Below are 16790 nucleotides of genomic sequence, written 5' to 3' on the forward strand. Positions count from 1 at the left end.
TTTTGATTGGTTCTTTCATTAAGTTTAGTATCCAAACGTTTCAACCACTAATTTTAATATACAGAAGGGGTATGTTTGTGTATCATCATTGAGGATGTACATCAATTTATCGACCATTGTCTTATCCCTTTAGATCCCTGGGAATTATAAAGTACAATCATTGATAAAAAATTAATCTTTTCTTTGTAAAAATAAGTCCTCCATTCTATTTTTTAAAAATAAAACATATAATACAACAAGTATGACCATTGGCCAATTAACGAAGCTAAGCTTAATGAAAAAGACAGTTCCCTGACCATGAAGGAACGTATTGACAAATACCGGAGGGCTATATTAGCAACCTGTATTGACCACAAAATTGAATTGTCATAATATCATATTTATAAATATTTCACAGTATTACAAACGAGCATTAACAAATATAGAGTGACTTCGCTGTTAATATTAAAGAGCAAAAATGGCCTAAAAAAGTTTTAGATGTAGTTATCATGGACACATTTTAAATTTATGAATTAATTATATAGTCTGGTCAGGAATCATAATTAAAAAAACTATTTGGTGTCAAATAAAATATAAAATCAAAATGATAAAAGAGTCGTCATGCTCTAAAATAATCCTTATTTTTACAGGAAAACGCATTCAATGTTTAAAATCAACAGGACGATTCAAACATGTCTAAAGGCTATCTATGATGTTCGGACGTACGGACACAGTAGAAAAGTAGAAAATCTTCGCTGTTAGAAAATATTATAAAAATATTGTATTGGATTATCCTTTCTAATAATCAGAGAGGCTTTACATGCAATATTTAATACTTTCACGGATACTAAGGATAAATACTAAGCTTCAATATAAATAGGTCTGTCAATGTGCTTGCACAAAAAGATCTCGCTAACTGCTGATCCGATATTTGCTTTCAAGAAACAGGCAAATATAGTAAACTCTTTGAACTCATTCGGGGGTGAAAAATAGCCCTTAGATATACTTTACCTTCTAAAAAATAAAATAATAAAATCAAAGTAGAGCGACGTCTGTTGCTTAGGTTATCGGCAACTGCAGAACTTTTCAAGAAATATGCCTTCTGAAATTATTTGAAGTTTTAGCTATTTTCTTGGAAAGTGGAACCTCCCTCCCCCCCTTAAAATAAATCCGTTGAGATCTTATTAACAACTGAACTGATTGAGTTCTCCATTACAGGTAAGCTTCAAATAGGTCCCTGGATGGTTTCAGACTGTTAAATTTTCCTGAAAAAAGGCCGTTGAAATCTTGCTAATAACTGAACTGATTGAGTTCTCCATTACAGGTAAGCTTCAGATAGGTCCCTGGATGGTTTCAGGTATTAAATTTTTAAATAAATTTTTTTATTGGTTCTAGGCTTTTTTCTTTCCTTTTGAATAATATATGCTAGGGGTGCAGTCATTAGTACAGAATAATTGGAGATAACCTAGGCCGATATGTCAATTTTGAGTCAATATCCTGATGCCTTGGTCCAGAGAATAAAATGTTATCAATGAGATTCTTCAATCTACATGCAAAATATCTTTCAGGTGTGCGATCAGTTCTGCAACTGAATCACATTAGGAAATCATCAAAATCGCGTATTATTATTGCAGCAAACACACAAATGTCTCATTCTCTTTACTTTATATCACTAAAATTGATATATTATTACTTGGATGTTGCACCAGATTTTCATGTATTCTGATAAAATGATACTCGCAGCAAGCTAAAATAATGATACCTTCGATCCCCATCCCCTTCTACTGGATGAACGAGCTGACCATCAAATGATGTCCATATTGGCTAGCTAAGTTATAGACAATTTTTCCCCTTGCAATATATCCATGTATACAATGATACATGGTATATCCTTTATCATTTATCACTTTTTCATATTGGGATTATGAAACACTTTGCGAATGTGCGGAAGTGGAGGCACTCAAATCTTTAAACATGAAAGTACATCATATTGGAGGATATCAAATACTTATTTTATTACACACTAGCGGCTACGTCCCAAGCATTTAGGGGTTCTGTGATACAGGAAAGAGCTAGAAAAAAAGCCTAAAACCATCTCTAGACTTAAATATAAATTGGCCTAATATCAACACAGGACCTATGTCAAACTTTCAGTTTATTAAGGTTGCTAATAGTAACATCATCTATTGGTCAGTTCGTTCATCTAGTAAGAGGGGAGAGATGGATGTAGGGTATCGTTCTTTTAGCCAGCTGAAAGTATCACTTTATTAGAGTATATGAAAATCAGGTGCAACATCCTAATCATTATATACATCTATTGCTACAAAATTAAAATAACCAATTGAGAGGAAAGAGAACAAGGAATAAGACAATGATCGCTAAATTGATTCACATCCCCAATGGCATTAATCAAAAAATACCCATCCTTTAGATTAAAATTAAATTGATTGATTGATTGATACTCCAGGAGTCTTAGGTCCAAACCCTAAGAAACTATGGCTAATCAAACAAACAAAAAATAAAATTAAAGCTTGAAAATTTTGGACACTTCCAGTTTATAGCAACCAATCTTCTACATTAAATTAAAGTACTCAGTTTTCGAGCCAGCAAATTAGATAATGCATTTAAGTTTACAGAATGTACCCTCTCACAAGAGATCAACATACACAATTAACTATAGAACTATTTCGCTACATAAGAAGAAAAAAAACATATATTTTTAAATATTTATTTTGTAATTACTCAACTTATAATATATCCAGTCTTTTTTTTATTCATTTTACACAATTTAAATCTTTTTTTATACTTTTGTAGTTTTGAATGTTTTTTTTTGGTTTTTGAGCTTTCATATTTACACGATAATAATGACATTCCCTATGTAAATCTTCCCCCCAAAATATTTAAAATAAAATAAAAACTATTAACAATAGGGGACTGAATGAATTTTTTGTTACTAAAAATTAAAGTGTTCTGATCCACTTTTAGAAAACTCAAAATAAAAATGGCCTTCCACATATTTCAAGAATATTAAATCCGAAGAAAAACTATTTTGCTATAAAATAATATTTCGCCAGATGAAATATATTTTACTGGATTTCAATTTCAAGTAACAGTTGATTTGATAAACTTTACTACAAAAACCATTTTAACATTTGAAAGACTTTAAGGTTTTGCAATACAAAATGGAAAGCTATTTTGATTATAATTTAATTGTTCATCTAATCATTAAACTATTGCATTTAAAAAATAAAATTAAACATATTATATATCATTAGACTATTTTAAAACCATCCATTTTGTATTGTTTACAAAAAAAAATTGGAAATAAGTGGGTTTATGTGAAGGAAACGAAGTTGCGGGTTTCGTCATATTTTCACAGTAGTTTTGGGTTAGGTGATTGCCCCGCAGGGTTAGAGCCCCCTCAGGGGCTATAAATAAGAGAAAAGCTACTGTCAAAATATGACGAAACCCGCAACTTCGTTTCCTTTACATGACCCAAAAAGTAAACTATCAAAGGCCGTAGAACTACTTAATTGATAAGAAGGCTTTTGATCAAGACAAAATTATTGAAGATTTCAATAAAAAATTGAATCTAGTGCAGTTAACGGTAAAATGTTCCTGGTAACTATAATCTTTAAAAATCTACTAACATTTAAGTACGCTAGCTGCCAAACGGCTGAAAGTACATGTCAAGCCAGCACACCGTATACGCGGCATAAGAAGTTCTATAAATAATCTGGAATTGCCAAGATCCAATGATGCACAGGGAAAGCTTCGCTGAAGAAAAAAAGCGCAAAATTAGTCTTTTTCATTTCAGTGCACTGCAAGAATACTGTGCATTATTGAGCAATTACTATTCCAGATTATTTGTAGGCCTTCTTTAGTCAGTTAGCAGCCTTTAAAGTTCATAGATTTTTAAAAATAATTGTTTCCAGGAATATTTTACCGTAAAATACACTAGGTAGATTAAAAAAATCCATCTATTTTATCATTAATAATATGTATATTGTAAATAATAAAATGGCATCGTAAAAATTATTTTAAGGAAAATTAAGCATTAATGAAATTCAAAGCCACGAGTTGAGGCTCAATATTTAATGAAATAAGAAAATAAGGACTAGACTTTGATTAATATAAATATTTATTCAGTGTGGCGTCAGAACCGATTAATTTCCACTGAATTAGACCGGTTCACAGCCACACTGAAAAATCATATATAACATCGTATTACAAACAATTTCCCCCGAATATTAAATTAGAAACATAAAATTAATACCAGTTTTAATCATATAATTTTTTTAATTTAATATCCGCAGAAAGCTGTCTATAATACGAGGCGATAAAAAACTATCATTTATTGATCTTTTTCGGGAATAAAATCGACATAAAACCGCCGTTTTACAGATGGCCAACTGTCCAAAAAAAGAAGGATTTCAGAAACGACTTACAAACGGCTGTCGAGTCATTCAAAAATTATAAAATGAAGACAAACTTCAATTAAAAAATGAAAAAGCTACATACAGCAAAAATAAGACAATAAATTAAGCAAATATAAATAAAATCATTAGCTTAAATTAATGCTTAAAGATAATGTAAAAAAAAAGGATTAAAATGACTAATTATGCTATATGCAAATAAGATATGAACCCATTGCTTGCAATTAATTAAAATGGCAGAAAAAAACGGTGTATTTTAATGTATAATACTATGTTAATTTATGATTTTAAAAAAAAGACAAAATCTGTAAAATATTTCTAATCTTTTGCTAGCGAGTCTGTCTATGTATTTATAACTAAAACAAAAACTCAACAATGTCCCATAATTAAATGCAGCTTTAAAATCTTTTATAAAGACAAAAATTTCTTTAAAAATTTGATTTTTAAATTTTAATAAGCACAAAGAACGCATATTAATGATATATAATTATCACTATAGAACTTTAAATAATTATTGCTTATAACAGGGGAGTGTGTAATGCCACTTTTTGAAACCAACAAAAAAATAACCCTGTCTTAAAAAGACGGCGGAAATAGCGGATTTTTTCGGTGACAACGCCGTTTCACAAAAAATCCACATAGTGCAACTGAACAGCATATTACCAGTGCAGTGTTGTAACTCTTATTCATTTGATTTTCTTTTTTTTGCTTCAAAAACTGGCGCTTCCACATCTCCATATTTAACGTGAAACCGACACCAAACGACCAACAAAAGCTAAACTGCATGATGAAAAAAAAGACTAAAAAACACATATTCATTTAATAATACATACTACTAAGAAATTTAGAAATAAGCAGCTACGCTGAAAGGAAAGGCCAACATTCAGAGGTAAGTTAGGTTTGGATAGATAATTCTTTTTAATTGTGGGAGAGTAAGGGAGTATTCACTATTCATTCAAAACTTTCCCAAGTGATAGATTGATACCTAAAATCGAGAAAGAATGATAGATATGGTATACAGAATAAATATACAATCTTTTCAAAATTGCACAAAAAAACCTTCTTTTTTAGAGCACTTTTAACAGCTAATATCTGAAATAACTAACCTGAAAGATTCAAAACTTTCTCAATTCTAAAAGTCCTAAAAGCACCTAGGTAATTTTGAATAATGACTCCCCCCAAACCCCACTTTAATATTTTAGTTAAAGATAACAACTTTGTTTAATTGCATACAGTTATTTTTTTTTTGATTTTTTATCAGATTTAATCAAGTGACAGAGGGACATAAAGACATGCCTTCAAATTTGACGGTGTCCATTCGTTTCCGCACATGTTTCACAGTATCAAAACCGCATATTATTACAACAGCACAAACTACCCTCTTTCATATCCTCCCAGCGCAATAAAAATAATCCCGCAAATTTATTTGCAATTATTATCGCGAATGTGAAAATGTGCGAAACTGAGTGAACACCGAATTTGACACTTAAAATTGCAATACTTGATAAATATAAAATCTACGATAAACTAACATACTCACAAGGTCGACAAGATTTAGTTTGAGATGTGTACAGCAAATAAATGTACCTTTCATTAAAATTCGGTCCGTAACCTGGGTATTCTTAAGATTTTTAAAAATTGTCCAGGAAAAAGAACAAAAAACGTAAGTTTTTTTCTATCTGCGTATGACTACAACAGAGTGTAAATCAACAAGTCTTTGTATCAAAAGTACATTGAACGTACTGTACACATATCAAACCAAGCTTTGGCGGCCATTTTATAATTTTTACATTACAGGTTTCTTTATAAAGATGCATTTTTTAATGGCAGGGTCACTGCAACACTGAAGGTATTTTTATTTTATTTTTTAAATATTTTCAGACGGGGGGATAGTTCACCAGTTGTGACAAAATTGCTGTTGTGATTAAATTTCACTTAGGTTAATAGATGAAAATTCTTTAACATATGATTTTTTTTCTTCAAATTTGGGCCATTTTTGAATTTTAGCAGAAATTGGCAGTAACTTCTATCTAAATTATCAGGGATATAAAGGGATAAGACAATGGCCGTTAAATTGATTTACAGCCAAAATGGAGGAACACAAAATAATCGCTTCTGTAGATAACAATTAGTAGTTGAAACGTTTGAGCACTCAACTTAATTATCCGACCATTCAAAATTCCCTAAAGTCCCCAAAGTTAAGCCAACGAATAAGAAAATGTTATTACAAATCTTTGGGGACATATGAAATAAAGAGATTCTTGTCCCCTTTCTCTCTCTGAGCCTTTATGCCAAAGGATTTACAATTTCAAATGTCATTTAATCACAATCGTATATTTATCACACTCGGTGAAAAATATCTCCCCTTTCATTACTATAATATTCATTAAAAAACAATAACATTACTTTAAGTTGACAGTGATATTTTAAGAGCTTTTCTATCTAACAAAATTGGACTAAGTTAAAGTATATCTAGAATTCATTTACTAGCTTAAATTTAAAACATTTTTTTGTTTTAAAATATTTCATTAAAGATTAAAATATGTTTAAATTTTACCTCAAAATATTTGATATATTAGGTTATTCATTATTAAATGAAGAAAATTAAAAGATTAATTTAAAATTTAAAGGTACAATATAAATAGTTGAAGTAGCAATAAATGAAATCTAGATAGAATGATAAATGAAAACAAATATATTTATGATATTTATATAAATAAAATATGACTTATTTTTTGCACGGGTGTCTGGAACTTAACTCCTTATTATAGGGCGTTTTATCTTATTTAAATGATAATTAGATAAATTAAAACATGATTTTATCATTTAACAGATCAAAAGTAGCAAACAAATCTTAAAAGAAAGTTATTTTTAAAACCTCAAAGTCTATTTTTAAAAATAATTGGTGTTTGTAAAAAAAATTTAACAGTTAAACGTGGTCTTCCAAGAAACTTTAAACCTTAAATTAAGGGTTTAACAAGCTGCTCCCCCCCCCCCCCCCCCCATCTCTTTTCTCACATTTTCATTTATTGATTCTTTATTGATTCTAAAATTCATTCAGAAATTAGTTTAAAACTACCTCAAAATACAAAAGATGTGTTAATATTGAAAAAAAAGATTTAATAAATTTTAAGCATTTAACCTACATAGAAATTAAGGAAGGTTTTTTAGAATTTTCACAATACAATTCAAACAAGAATAGCTTAAAACCTGCTGCAACACAATAAAATTGTTAAAACCCACCAAAATCTGGAAATTAAACTTAATATTTCTGGATTCACATATCACTAAGGTAAGAAACCAGTTCCACCCTTCAGAAAGTATCATAATGTATGTTTTTTTATATTAATGAAAGCAAAATTGTTTTTTTTTTACATTTTTCTAAACATTTTTCTTTTTTCATTTAATGAAAAACTGAGTGTCTTTACTTGTTGCATTATCATTCAAGGTTTTTGTTAATTAGAATGTTTTTTTTTTCACGACTAGCAAACAGCTTGAAAAAAGTGCACTTTCAGTGTTTTTCTTGGCATTATTGCTATAAAAATCCGTCCATTTGCAATTTTCGGATAATTTTTTTATAATCCCTCTAAAATTGCCGAGAAGGATACTTCTGCGTGGATCAAGGAAGTGTTTCTTCTATTGGTGTTGGTGGATTTCTCGATCTCTGTCCTGGTTTAATACAAAACTTTAGATCAAAGGGCACACAGCTAATTTTATTTCAGTCCTACAGTTAGAAAAAAAAGCATTTAAAAGAGTCTAAGCGTGGTAAATATGAATTATTTATTCCTTCCTCCCCGATTATACATAATTTAATAGATATTTATTAAAACCCAAGTATACAGAGAATTTTTTTTTTTAAAAAGTAAAATTCCAACATAGTTTAGGTATATAAAATAATATTTCTAGTGGGTAGACTATTGTCCCTTTCAGAACGGTGACAAGCACCCTAACCCATCACCCACTGAACCCCCTATTGATCTAAAGTATTACATGCCTGGTCAGCGTGGTGATGTAGGTCTACAATGTCCATCTGAGACATGGGGAGGGGGCTCATGTCCTGGGGAAGGTACAGGGTCACACTGGCCAGATGACCGTTAGGCATAACCTGAAAATATATCAAGGAATTTGAAGTATATTTCATCCATTTTAACTTAATGTTTTTACTTTTTCTTTAAATATAGCTTTTCGATGGTTAATTCTAACGCAGAAGCAGTTTTTTCTTCTTCATAAAGTCTACAAGGTAGTAGACGAAAAATTGAATTGGAGAAAACTGAAAACGAAGATTATAAAAAGAGTCCTTATGTTTCCATTAGCTTTAAATTTGCTTTATTATATACCTAGTTGACTTTAAAAAGTATCTGCATGGTAAATTATAAAATTTGGTCCATTAAAATTTTGATATTTAGATTATATAACTGTGTACGACCTAAGCTTAGCAGAAAACGCTATGCGATTTAAAAAAAATACCTCAAAAATGATGTCTTGATATCCATAGCAGAAAGTTGATCCAAACGGATTTGTCGTATTAGTACTGCTAGCCCGGTTCAAAACTACGGGTCTCTCACAACCATCCAGTAGAGAGGACACACTCTCCCACCTTAATATTATTATTAGTACCTACTGCTAGCCTGGTTCAAAACTACGGGTCTCTCACAACCATCCAGTAGAGAGGACACACTCTCCCACCTTAATATTATTATTAGTACTGCTAGCCTGGTTCAAAACTACGGGTCTCTCACAACCATCCAGTAGAGAAGAGACACTCTCCCACCTTAATAAATATTATCATTAGTACTGCTAGCCTGGGTCAAAACTACAGGTCTCTCACAACAATCCAGTAGAGAGAAGACACTCTCCCACCTTAATATATATTATTATTAGTACTGCTAGCCTGGGTCAAAACTACGGGTCTCTCACAACAATCCAGTAGAGAGGAGACACTCTCCCACCTTAATAAATATTATTATTAGTACCTACTGCTAGCCTGGGTCAAAACTACGGGTCTCTCACAACCATCCAGTAGAGAGGAGACACTCTCCCACCTTAATAAATATTATTATTAGTACTGCTAGCCTGGTTCAAAACTACGGGTCTCTCACAACCATCCAGTAGAAAGGAGACACTCTCCCACCTTAATAAATATTATTATTAGTACTGCTAGCCTGGTTCAAAACTACGGTTTCTCACAACAATCCAGAGAGAGGAGACACTCTCCCACCTTAATAAATATTATTATTATTTACTGCTAGCCTGGGTCAAAACTATCTCACTGTTTCTTTCAGAGAATTATCAAGTTCATAATCAAAACTAGTTTTGTTTCTATAAAGGTTTTACGTCATTGTTTTTACTACAAACAAAAGATTATGCATTTAATATAAACTACTGATTCTATAAAACAATAAAATTATCTAGATATACACCAAACAGTAGGACTTATAGATAAAAAATTAATAAGTTATGCGTAATAGTATTAAATTCGTAAAACTACTACGACATTAAAATAGTTTTCTGATATCATTATTATGATGTAAGACCGGGATCTAAAGGGATAAGACAATGACCGATAAATTGATGTACATCCGGTCCCCAATTAAATATACAAATTACCTATTTTTAGATTGCTATTAGTGGTTGTAACGTTTCGACACTTATTGAACCAACCAATCAAAATTACAAGTACACAAAATTGTTGAGTCGTCGAATAAGAAAAGATATTGTAAAACTTTGTGGACTAGTGTAATAAACATCTCACTGTACCCTCCCTCCCTGAAAGTAAGAACTTTATTCTTAATTTCCTCAAAACCTAGGGGAGAAGCCACTCATAAAAGTTAAGAAAAAACACTTGACTAATCTTTTCTTCACCTGTTACCCTTACTTATCATTTACTGCGTCATTCATTAAAAGCAGAATTTATATCCAATTAAAGTTTTATATAAAACCTAACAATATAAACAAAAATAGGATGGCAATATTTAAAAAAGCAAAACTTAACGAATCAAAAAAAGCATTTACAATTATCCTGTAAATTATTAGAGCGAACTTCAGAAAAGGTTAATCATTTATATAACTGCTTTATTATTAAATTTAGGATGACCAATTGGACAGACATACTCACAATTGAAGACATAATCATAGATATGCTACGCTTATAAAATGAATATGAATAGGATGACTTTAACATGCATATTTTAATGCTCAGAGCAATCTGCTACAAACATACTTACACGCCTCAAATAAAGAAAAGCTTTTTAATAAGAGATTTATAAACTACAAAAATCCAGAATTAATTTGGTATTATTACTGAGAAATACAATTTTATCTCTTTCATTCATTATTAACAACAATGAGTTAATATGAAAGTTAGAGAATACTAGCTTTTTAAGTGTATATTGATCAATAAAAACGTAATGAAATAGTTCCTAATGGTGCTATGTCAGGCGGCTAATGTAAATAGTTAGAGCGGGGTGAATGCAATGGCATATGAAAACTAAACCGATTGGGCTCCAATCTTAAAGAATATAGCTGCTGGTCTTGTTATTTTCTTGGGGGTTAGGAAAACCCAATCCGGCCTCCAAAAAAAGGTTAAAATAAACCCAAAAATATTTTGTAAGCAAATTAAATATGGGGAAGGGGGTGAAGGAAACTCCACCACACCACTATAATATTAAAAAGTATGTTTTTTTCAGAAGCTAATGATTTAGTTAACTTATCCGATTGGGTGGTTTAAGGTTCTTTTCCTCAATATTTAAATACAGAGCCTCTAGATGCTGGGGGTGCAGTTACTAGTATATTAATAATGTAACTTGTAAAATGAATCTTAATTTCTCTAAAAATAATTACATGTCTAAAACAAATCTATAACGCAGCATCATTAGCAATGCTATAAGAGTTCTTACAAAATAATTTAAAAGATTTATCTAGCAATTGCTTAATTGGTTGTTTGAAATTAGCTGAGTCTAAACTCTGCAACCAACAATTTTATTCTATAGAATAGGATAACTGGGGATGTAAATTTATTGTCCATTGTCTTATCCCTAGGAAGTTTTGATTTAGTTAACAAAATAGTTTAAAACCATTATAGATCTATAAAAAGCTTCCCCAAATAAGCACAATACTTTGTTTTGAACAAAAATCGTTCAAATATTAATGACATTAAAATGGCTTTAAAAAGATGGTTTGCGTTTTTTGTAACACTAATTGGAGTACTATTATTTGTAGAGAAAGGTCTAAAAATAAGTTTGTATTTGTATATTAGTTGTTTTCACCTAATTGGTTCTAATGGTTACAAGTTACGCTGAAAACAGAAAGTAAATTAACTTGAATTCAGGGTTGTATCCTATTATATAAAGTAGCAAGTTTTTTTGTCTGAAGCTTAATATTTAAAAAAAATAGATAACCGAAAGGGTTCTCTGGTTTTAGGCTATTTTTCTCCCTTTCGTAGCTCTTTAAATAAAAAGCCATTAGATGCTAGGCAGCAACCGCTAGTTTTAATCTTAAGTTCTAATACCCATATTAGTAAGGTTTATAAAGGGTAGGGCAAATAAGACCGGACAAACTTTAAACGGCCATAGCGCCAAAACTACTTGACCAATCAGGACGTTTGACCACACTATAAAAAGTTTAGGTAATGACCTTTCAGCACAAACAAATTTTTGAACGAAGATAGACGTGTACACCGAGCTGGCCGCGCATATGTTCAACAAGGCAGATTCCAAATGCGCCGATGGTTAATGCGCAAAATTACATAACGTAGGGTCCGATAGGGAAGGAGTTGGAATCTTGACCCCAAATTTTGTGGGTGTCTTAGGCTCATTAAGTCACACATTTTGCCGTGTTTAAATCTATTTTAGCTCAATCAGCCGAAATGAAATCGATTTTTCAAGATTTTGAGCCTCAAAAAATCACAAACAGTATGCCAGACAGGGAAGGAGTTGGAAATTTGACCCAAAAATTTTGTGGGTGTCTTAAACTCATCGAGACACGCATTTTGAGTACTTAAAGTCCATTGTAGCTAAATCCTAGCCCAAATGAGAGCAAAAACATGGATTTTGTCAATTTGGCGGTTACTCATGTTCCTAAGGAAATGTGGCCTCCCAGCAGCCCGATCTTAATTCAATGGACTTTTGGGCCTAGGGCTACTTTGAAGCATGCACCAATAGACGTGCCCATACCACAAAGACAAAGTGATTGAGACTGGCGGCGATTTTGTTGAATTATCTACTAGTCATATACCTATTTTGCTTGCCAGTTTTTAAAATTCAATAAAACCTTTAAAATTGACGATTTTATGTTTATTTGTTTAGAAGTTAGAATTTGTCCGGTCTTATTTGCCCTGTAATTGTCCGTTAGGATCTCAATAAACACTGAACCAATCTAATGTTATATATTAGGGAAGTTTCACATTGGTTTTAGGCTATTTAAATAATAAAATTAAAGTGTTGGGATGGTTTTAGGCTTTTTTCTGCCACTTCATTCTCCTTTGATTTCAGAGCACCTAGATGCTAGATGGAGTGGTTTCAGGCTGCTACTTTTCTGCGAACCCCCCCACCCCCTTAAACTACTGCATGCTAGTGGCGTACACGCTTGTTAAAAAACAAAGAACAAAGATTATTTTTTAATATTACAGATGTGTAAATCCCTGTACGACTCGTTAACCAAAAAACTGAATGGAGAAAACTTGAAAATGAATTCCGGAAAACTAAAAATAACTAATTTTGAAACTCCTAGACGTTTTCCCTAACCTGACCTCAAATAATAAAAATACAAAAACAACCAAAACTACCCTGCACCTTATATTCAATTTCTTTAAAAGTTATCAGTGCTCAACAAGAGGTTATTATTTGTGTAAAAGTGCTAGTGGTGATTTTAGTCTACTTACTTGGAAAGTGGTGTGATGTTGATTGTATCAAGCCCCTGATTTCCTCCCCCACCCCCTCTCTCCTCGTGGGAGCAAACCTCCAAACTAAATTCACATCGGTGATACCTAAAAAATGACCATTGTTAAGACAAAATGTTTCTGTAATTTAATGTACAATCTTATATTATCAGTGTTATATAAAGTTAAAAATTTAAATTGACAACTTTATTATCTTCGATAAACCTTTCCACAACATTACTTTTATATGGAAGTCGGCCTAACTTATCAGTTGCACTAGAACGTACTTAGAATACAGGGAGGAAGGGGACATTAGGTTGTTTTATTACATTAGTACCCATACTTTTATGATAACGTTTTCTTATTCCTTGCAGGGGCGTCCAAGCTTTTTTTTTTGGGGGGGGTAAAAAATTTTAGGGGGGGGGGGTAATTCGTGTTTGGGGGGGGTAAAATGGCGCGCGAAGCGCGCCGAAATTTTTTTTTACCCCCCCCAAAATTTTTACCCCGGGGGTAAAATTTGATTGGGGGGGGTAATTACCCCCCCTAAAGTCTGTTGGGGGGGGTAAATACTCCCCCCAAATCTGTTGGAGGGGGTAATTACCCCCCCCAAACTAATTTACCCCGGGGGTAAAATTTTTGGGGGGGGTAATTTAATTATGTAAAAAAAGCACCTACCTAATCTATTAAGTTAATAAGTACTATCCTATAACATAAAGTAGTAAGTAAGGTTTATTTGACTATAGCTTCAGATTTCATTACTTTTAATACTGAGTTCTCCTTTTTAGGAAAGCTTCACATAGATCCCATGATGGTTCCACACTATTATAGGTCAATCCTTTGAGTGGTTTTAGACTATTTTTCTCCTCCCTTTTTACCCTTTAGAAAACACGAGTTCTTAGATGCTAAGGGCGCCACTACTATTCAAATATATAGTAGTATCTCATTCTTTAGAACATAAAAATACAATAATTAACTCACTAACCAATGAACCAATATGATTATACTTTAAAGTGAAGCGTCTTATAGGTCCTGGTAAGTTTTATAACTAGTTTTGAGACACCCTGACATCCTCCCAAAAGAAATCGCCTATAGAAATTCTTTTTCATTATTTAATGAAATATTTAATTTAGTTAGGTATCTATTTTATGGAATCTTCAGTGCTTTACAATTACATCATAGATCCCCCCCCCAAAAAAAAATTTTCAGTAAAATTTTTTTTTTAAGAACATTCAATTTGGGGGGGGGTAAATACCCCCCCAAAAAATTTTTTTTTAAGAACATTTATTTTGGGGGGGGTAATTACCCCCCCCAAAATGGTTTGGGGGGGTAAATACCCCCCCCAAAATCGTTGGGGGTGCCTACGGCACCCCCAAGGTAGGGGTAATTTTTTTTTGGGGGGGGTATTGTTCAAAAAATTTTGGGGGTGCCTACGGCACCCCCAAAATCGTTTGGGGGTGCCAAATGGCCCATTACCCCCCCCCTTGGACGCCTATGATTCCTTGACTTAAAAAATTTGGGGACTTTAATTGAATTTTGATTGGTTGGTTGGTGTATTAAGTTGAGTGTCCAAACGTTTTAACCACTAGTTGTAATCTACAGAAGAGATAATTTTGTGTATCATTAGGGATGTACATCAATTTATCGGCCATTGTCTTATCCTTTTAGGTAATAATGTCATGCGTCTGATAAGCAACAGATTATTTCAATGTATAAAATGGAAATATTGCAAGGGCTTATTACTTACATGTTAAAGTTATAATGTCCTGGAAAGTTTGTGTGCATTACAAACTTCTTCACATTGTTACTCTTTGCATCTATCAATATATCCTGAAATATTAGATTTGTGAATTTATACTCTTTGCATCTTTATTTAATATGAAGAAATGTTACTCTTTGCAATACCTATACATTAATATATCTAAATGATCCAACTGACCCCATGATCCGTCAAACTTAAAAAGGAAATTCTAGCAGACAAACAACTTTGTTATTTATAATAAACTAGCGGCTACGCCCCTAGAAGCCTATAGGGGCACTTGAGGTAGGTGGGAGAAAAGTCGAACTCATCCCATTTTTAATCAGAGTTTCAAAATATAAAAAAAACCTTCCCAGGACCTATAAAAGCTTCACTGTAAAGGAGAACAATATCGGTTCAGCGGTTAGCAAGATCCTTCGGGACAGACAAAAAACGCTTACTACTTTATATAATAGGATATTTTTCAAATACTTCACAATAAGGGAAGAAATTTTTCAACTATAAAAGAACATCCGTATTCTAAGAAATTTCATGATGTAGACGGGGTTTTTCCATCAAAGTACCTGTCAAGCAATAATTCCCCATCCCTATTATTTTTTAATTATTTCAAATAAGGGGCATTATTCCTATGCAAAGCCCCTGCGGAGCTTCCCAGTTCCAAAAATAACCTGAACTAAAGTAATAAAGAAACAAACTAAAAACTACCTCCAACACTTATTTTCAATTTATTTATGTGCTTGACAAGACACTATGAGGAAAAAAAGCGAGAGACCGTCACAAAAATATTTCAAAAGGAGCGTAGCATCCGAAAAAAGACTCACCAATCCCATCTGGAAGTAGTTGAAAAAGTAATCAGATTTGAGGGAAGCAGCTTTCATGTGCGCCTTGGGAGAATGTATTTTCATCTTGTCCTCAGATTTGTAGAATACTCGCGAGGGGGCGCCTAAACAAATATTCTCCATAACAAACAGATAGCAAGGAGCAGTAACCATTTACTGAACTCATTCAAAATAATATTTGGTAATTTGAGCAATTTATTCGTGAATTTAGGGTGCAACGCTTCATAGTATCTAAAATTTAAATTTATTTCGCTTGTTGGTTATACCTTTATTCCTAGGTATCAAGGTGGTAGATGAAACGTAATAAGGATGACAACATCCATAAGTAGCAAAGCTAAACAAATCAGATGGACATTCTAACATTGACAAACATAGAGTGACTGCACAATCATTAAAGAACTTAATAAATAGTAATAATAAATCTGATGTAACTTCGTGAAATAGATCAAATACCTACAGAATATTTAATATGGTCATACTGACGTATATAGATTTGCTTATAAAGATGCTTCGCTTATAACAGGAGGTCAAATTGTTATAGGAATCGTCATTTCAATCACGGTAATAATACAAATAAGAGGTTTGGTGGAGGGCCAGGGTGTTGATAAAACTTACCTATAGCAGACATTACATCTTGTACAGAGTCGCCAAACCCAATATTTCGCATCACAGGCTCAGTCCTTAAAAATGACTAATTAGTTAACAATTGACACAAATAACTCAAAAGGTTCAATTCTTAAAATTAAATTCTTAACTGTTCAGCTAACAAATAACCTTAATCTAACTAATCAGATGTATTTAAAGCACAATTCTTAAAATATTTTTTGGTTAACACAGTAGAAAGAATACTAAGCTAAATCTTTAGGTAATATCTTGCACATAAACATTCCTATGATAAAATGTTT

General features: G+C 32.2%; 1 protein-coding gene across 8 annotated transcripts in view; it reads right to left on the reverse strand.

Annotated features, from left to right (window-relative positions):
* Positions 1 to 2693: 2693 nt before the first annotated feature.
* Positions 2694 to 16790, reverse strand: part of LOC145322755 (PHAF1 protein CG7083) — a 34816-nt gene continuing 20719 nt past the window's right edge. Inside the window, exons 9-19 of one of the 8 annotated variants that reach the window (XM_080165010.1) lie at positions 16501 to 16565; positions 15868 to 15989; positions 15035 to 15117; positions 13294 to 13398; positions 8883 to 9012; positions 8410 to 8520; positions 6973 to 8084; positions 6743 to 6871; positions 6175 to 6330; positions 5890 to 5950; positions 2694 to 5711 (exon numbers count right to left, since the gene is read on the reverse strand). In XM_080165010.1, the coding sequence (XP_080021136.1) occupies positions 8052 to 8084; positions 8410 to 8520; positions 8883 to 9012; positions 13294 to 13398; positions 15035 to 15117; positions 15868 to 15989; positions 16501 to 16565 (649 nt within the window). In that variant the 3' untranslated portion in view covers positions 2694 to 5711; positions 5890 to 5950; positions 6175 to 6330; positions 6743 to 6871; positions 6973 to 8051. Of the gene's footprint in view, positions 6888 to 6972; positions 8085 to 8409; positions 8521 to 8882; positions 9013 to 9366; positions 9458 to 13293; positions 13399 to 15034; positions 15118 to 15867; positions 15990 to 16500; positions 16566 to 16790 lie in introns of those variants that run through there. The other 7 variants (XM_080165009.1, XM_080165007.1, XM_080165008.1 and 4 more) reach the window with 7 other exon arrangements.

The sequence above is a fragment of the Acartia tonsa genome, chromosome 6 (assembly GCF_053477335.1).
Source record: "Acartia tonsa isolate MP-2025a chromosome 6, ASM5347733v1, whole genome shotgun sequence".
Classification (NCBI taxonomy): Eukaryota; Metazoa; Arthropoda; class Copepoda; order Calanoida; family Acartiidae; genus Acartia; species Acartia tonsa.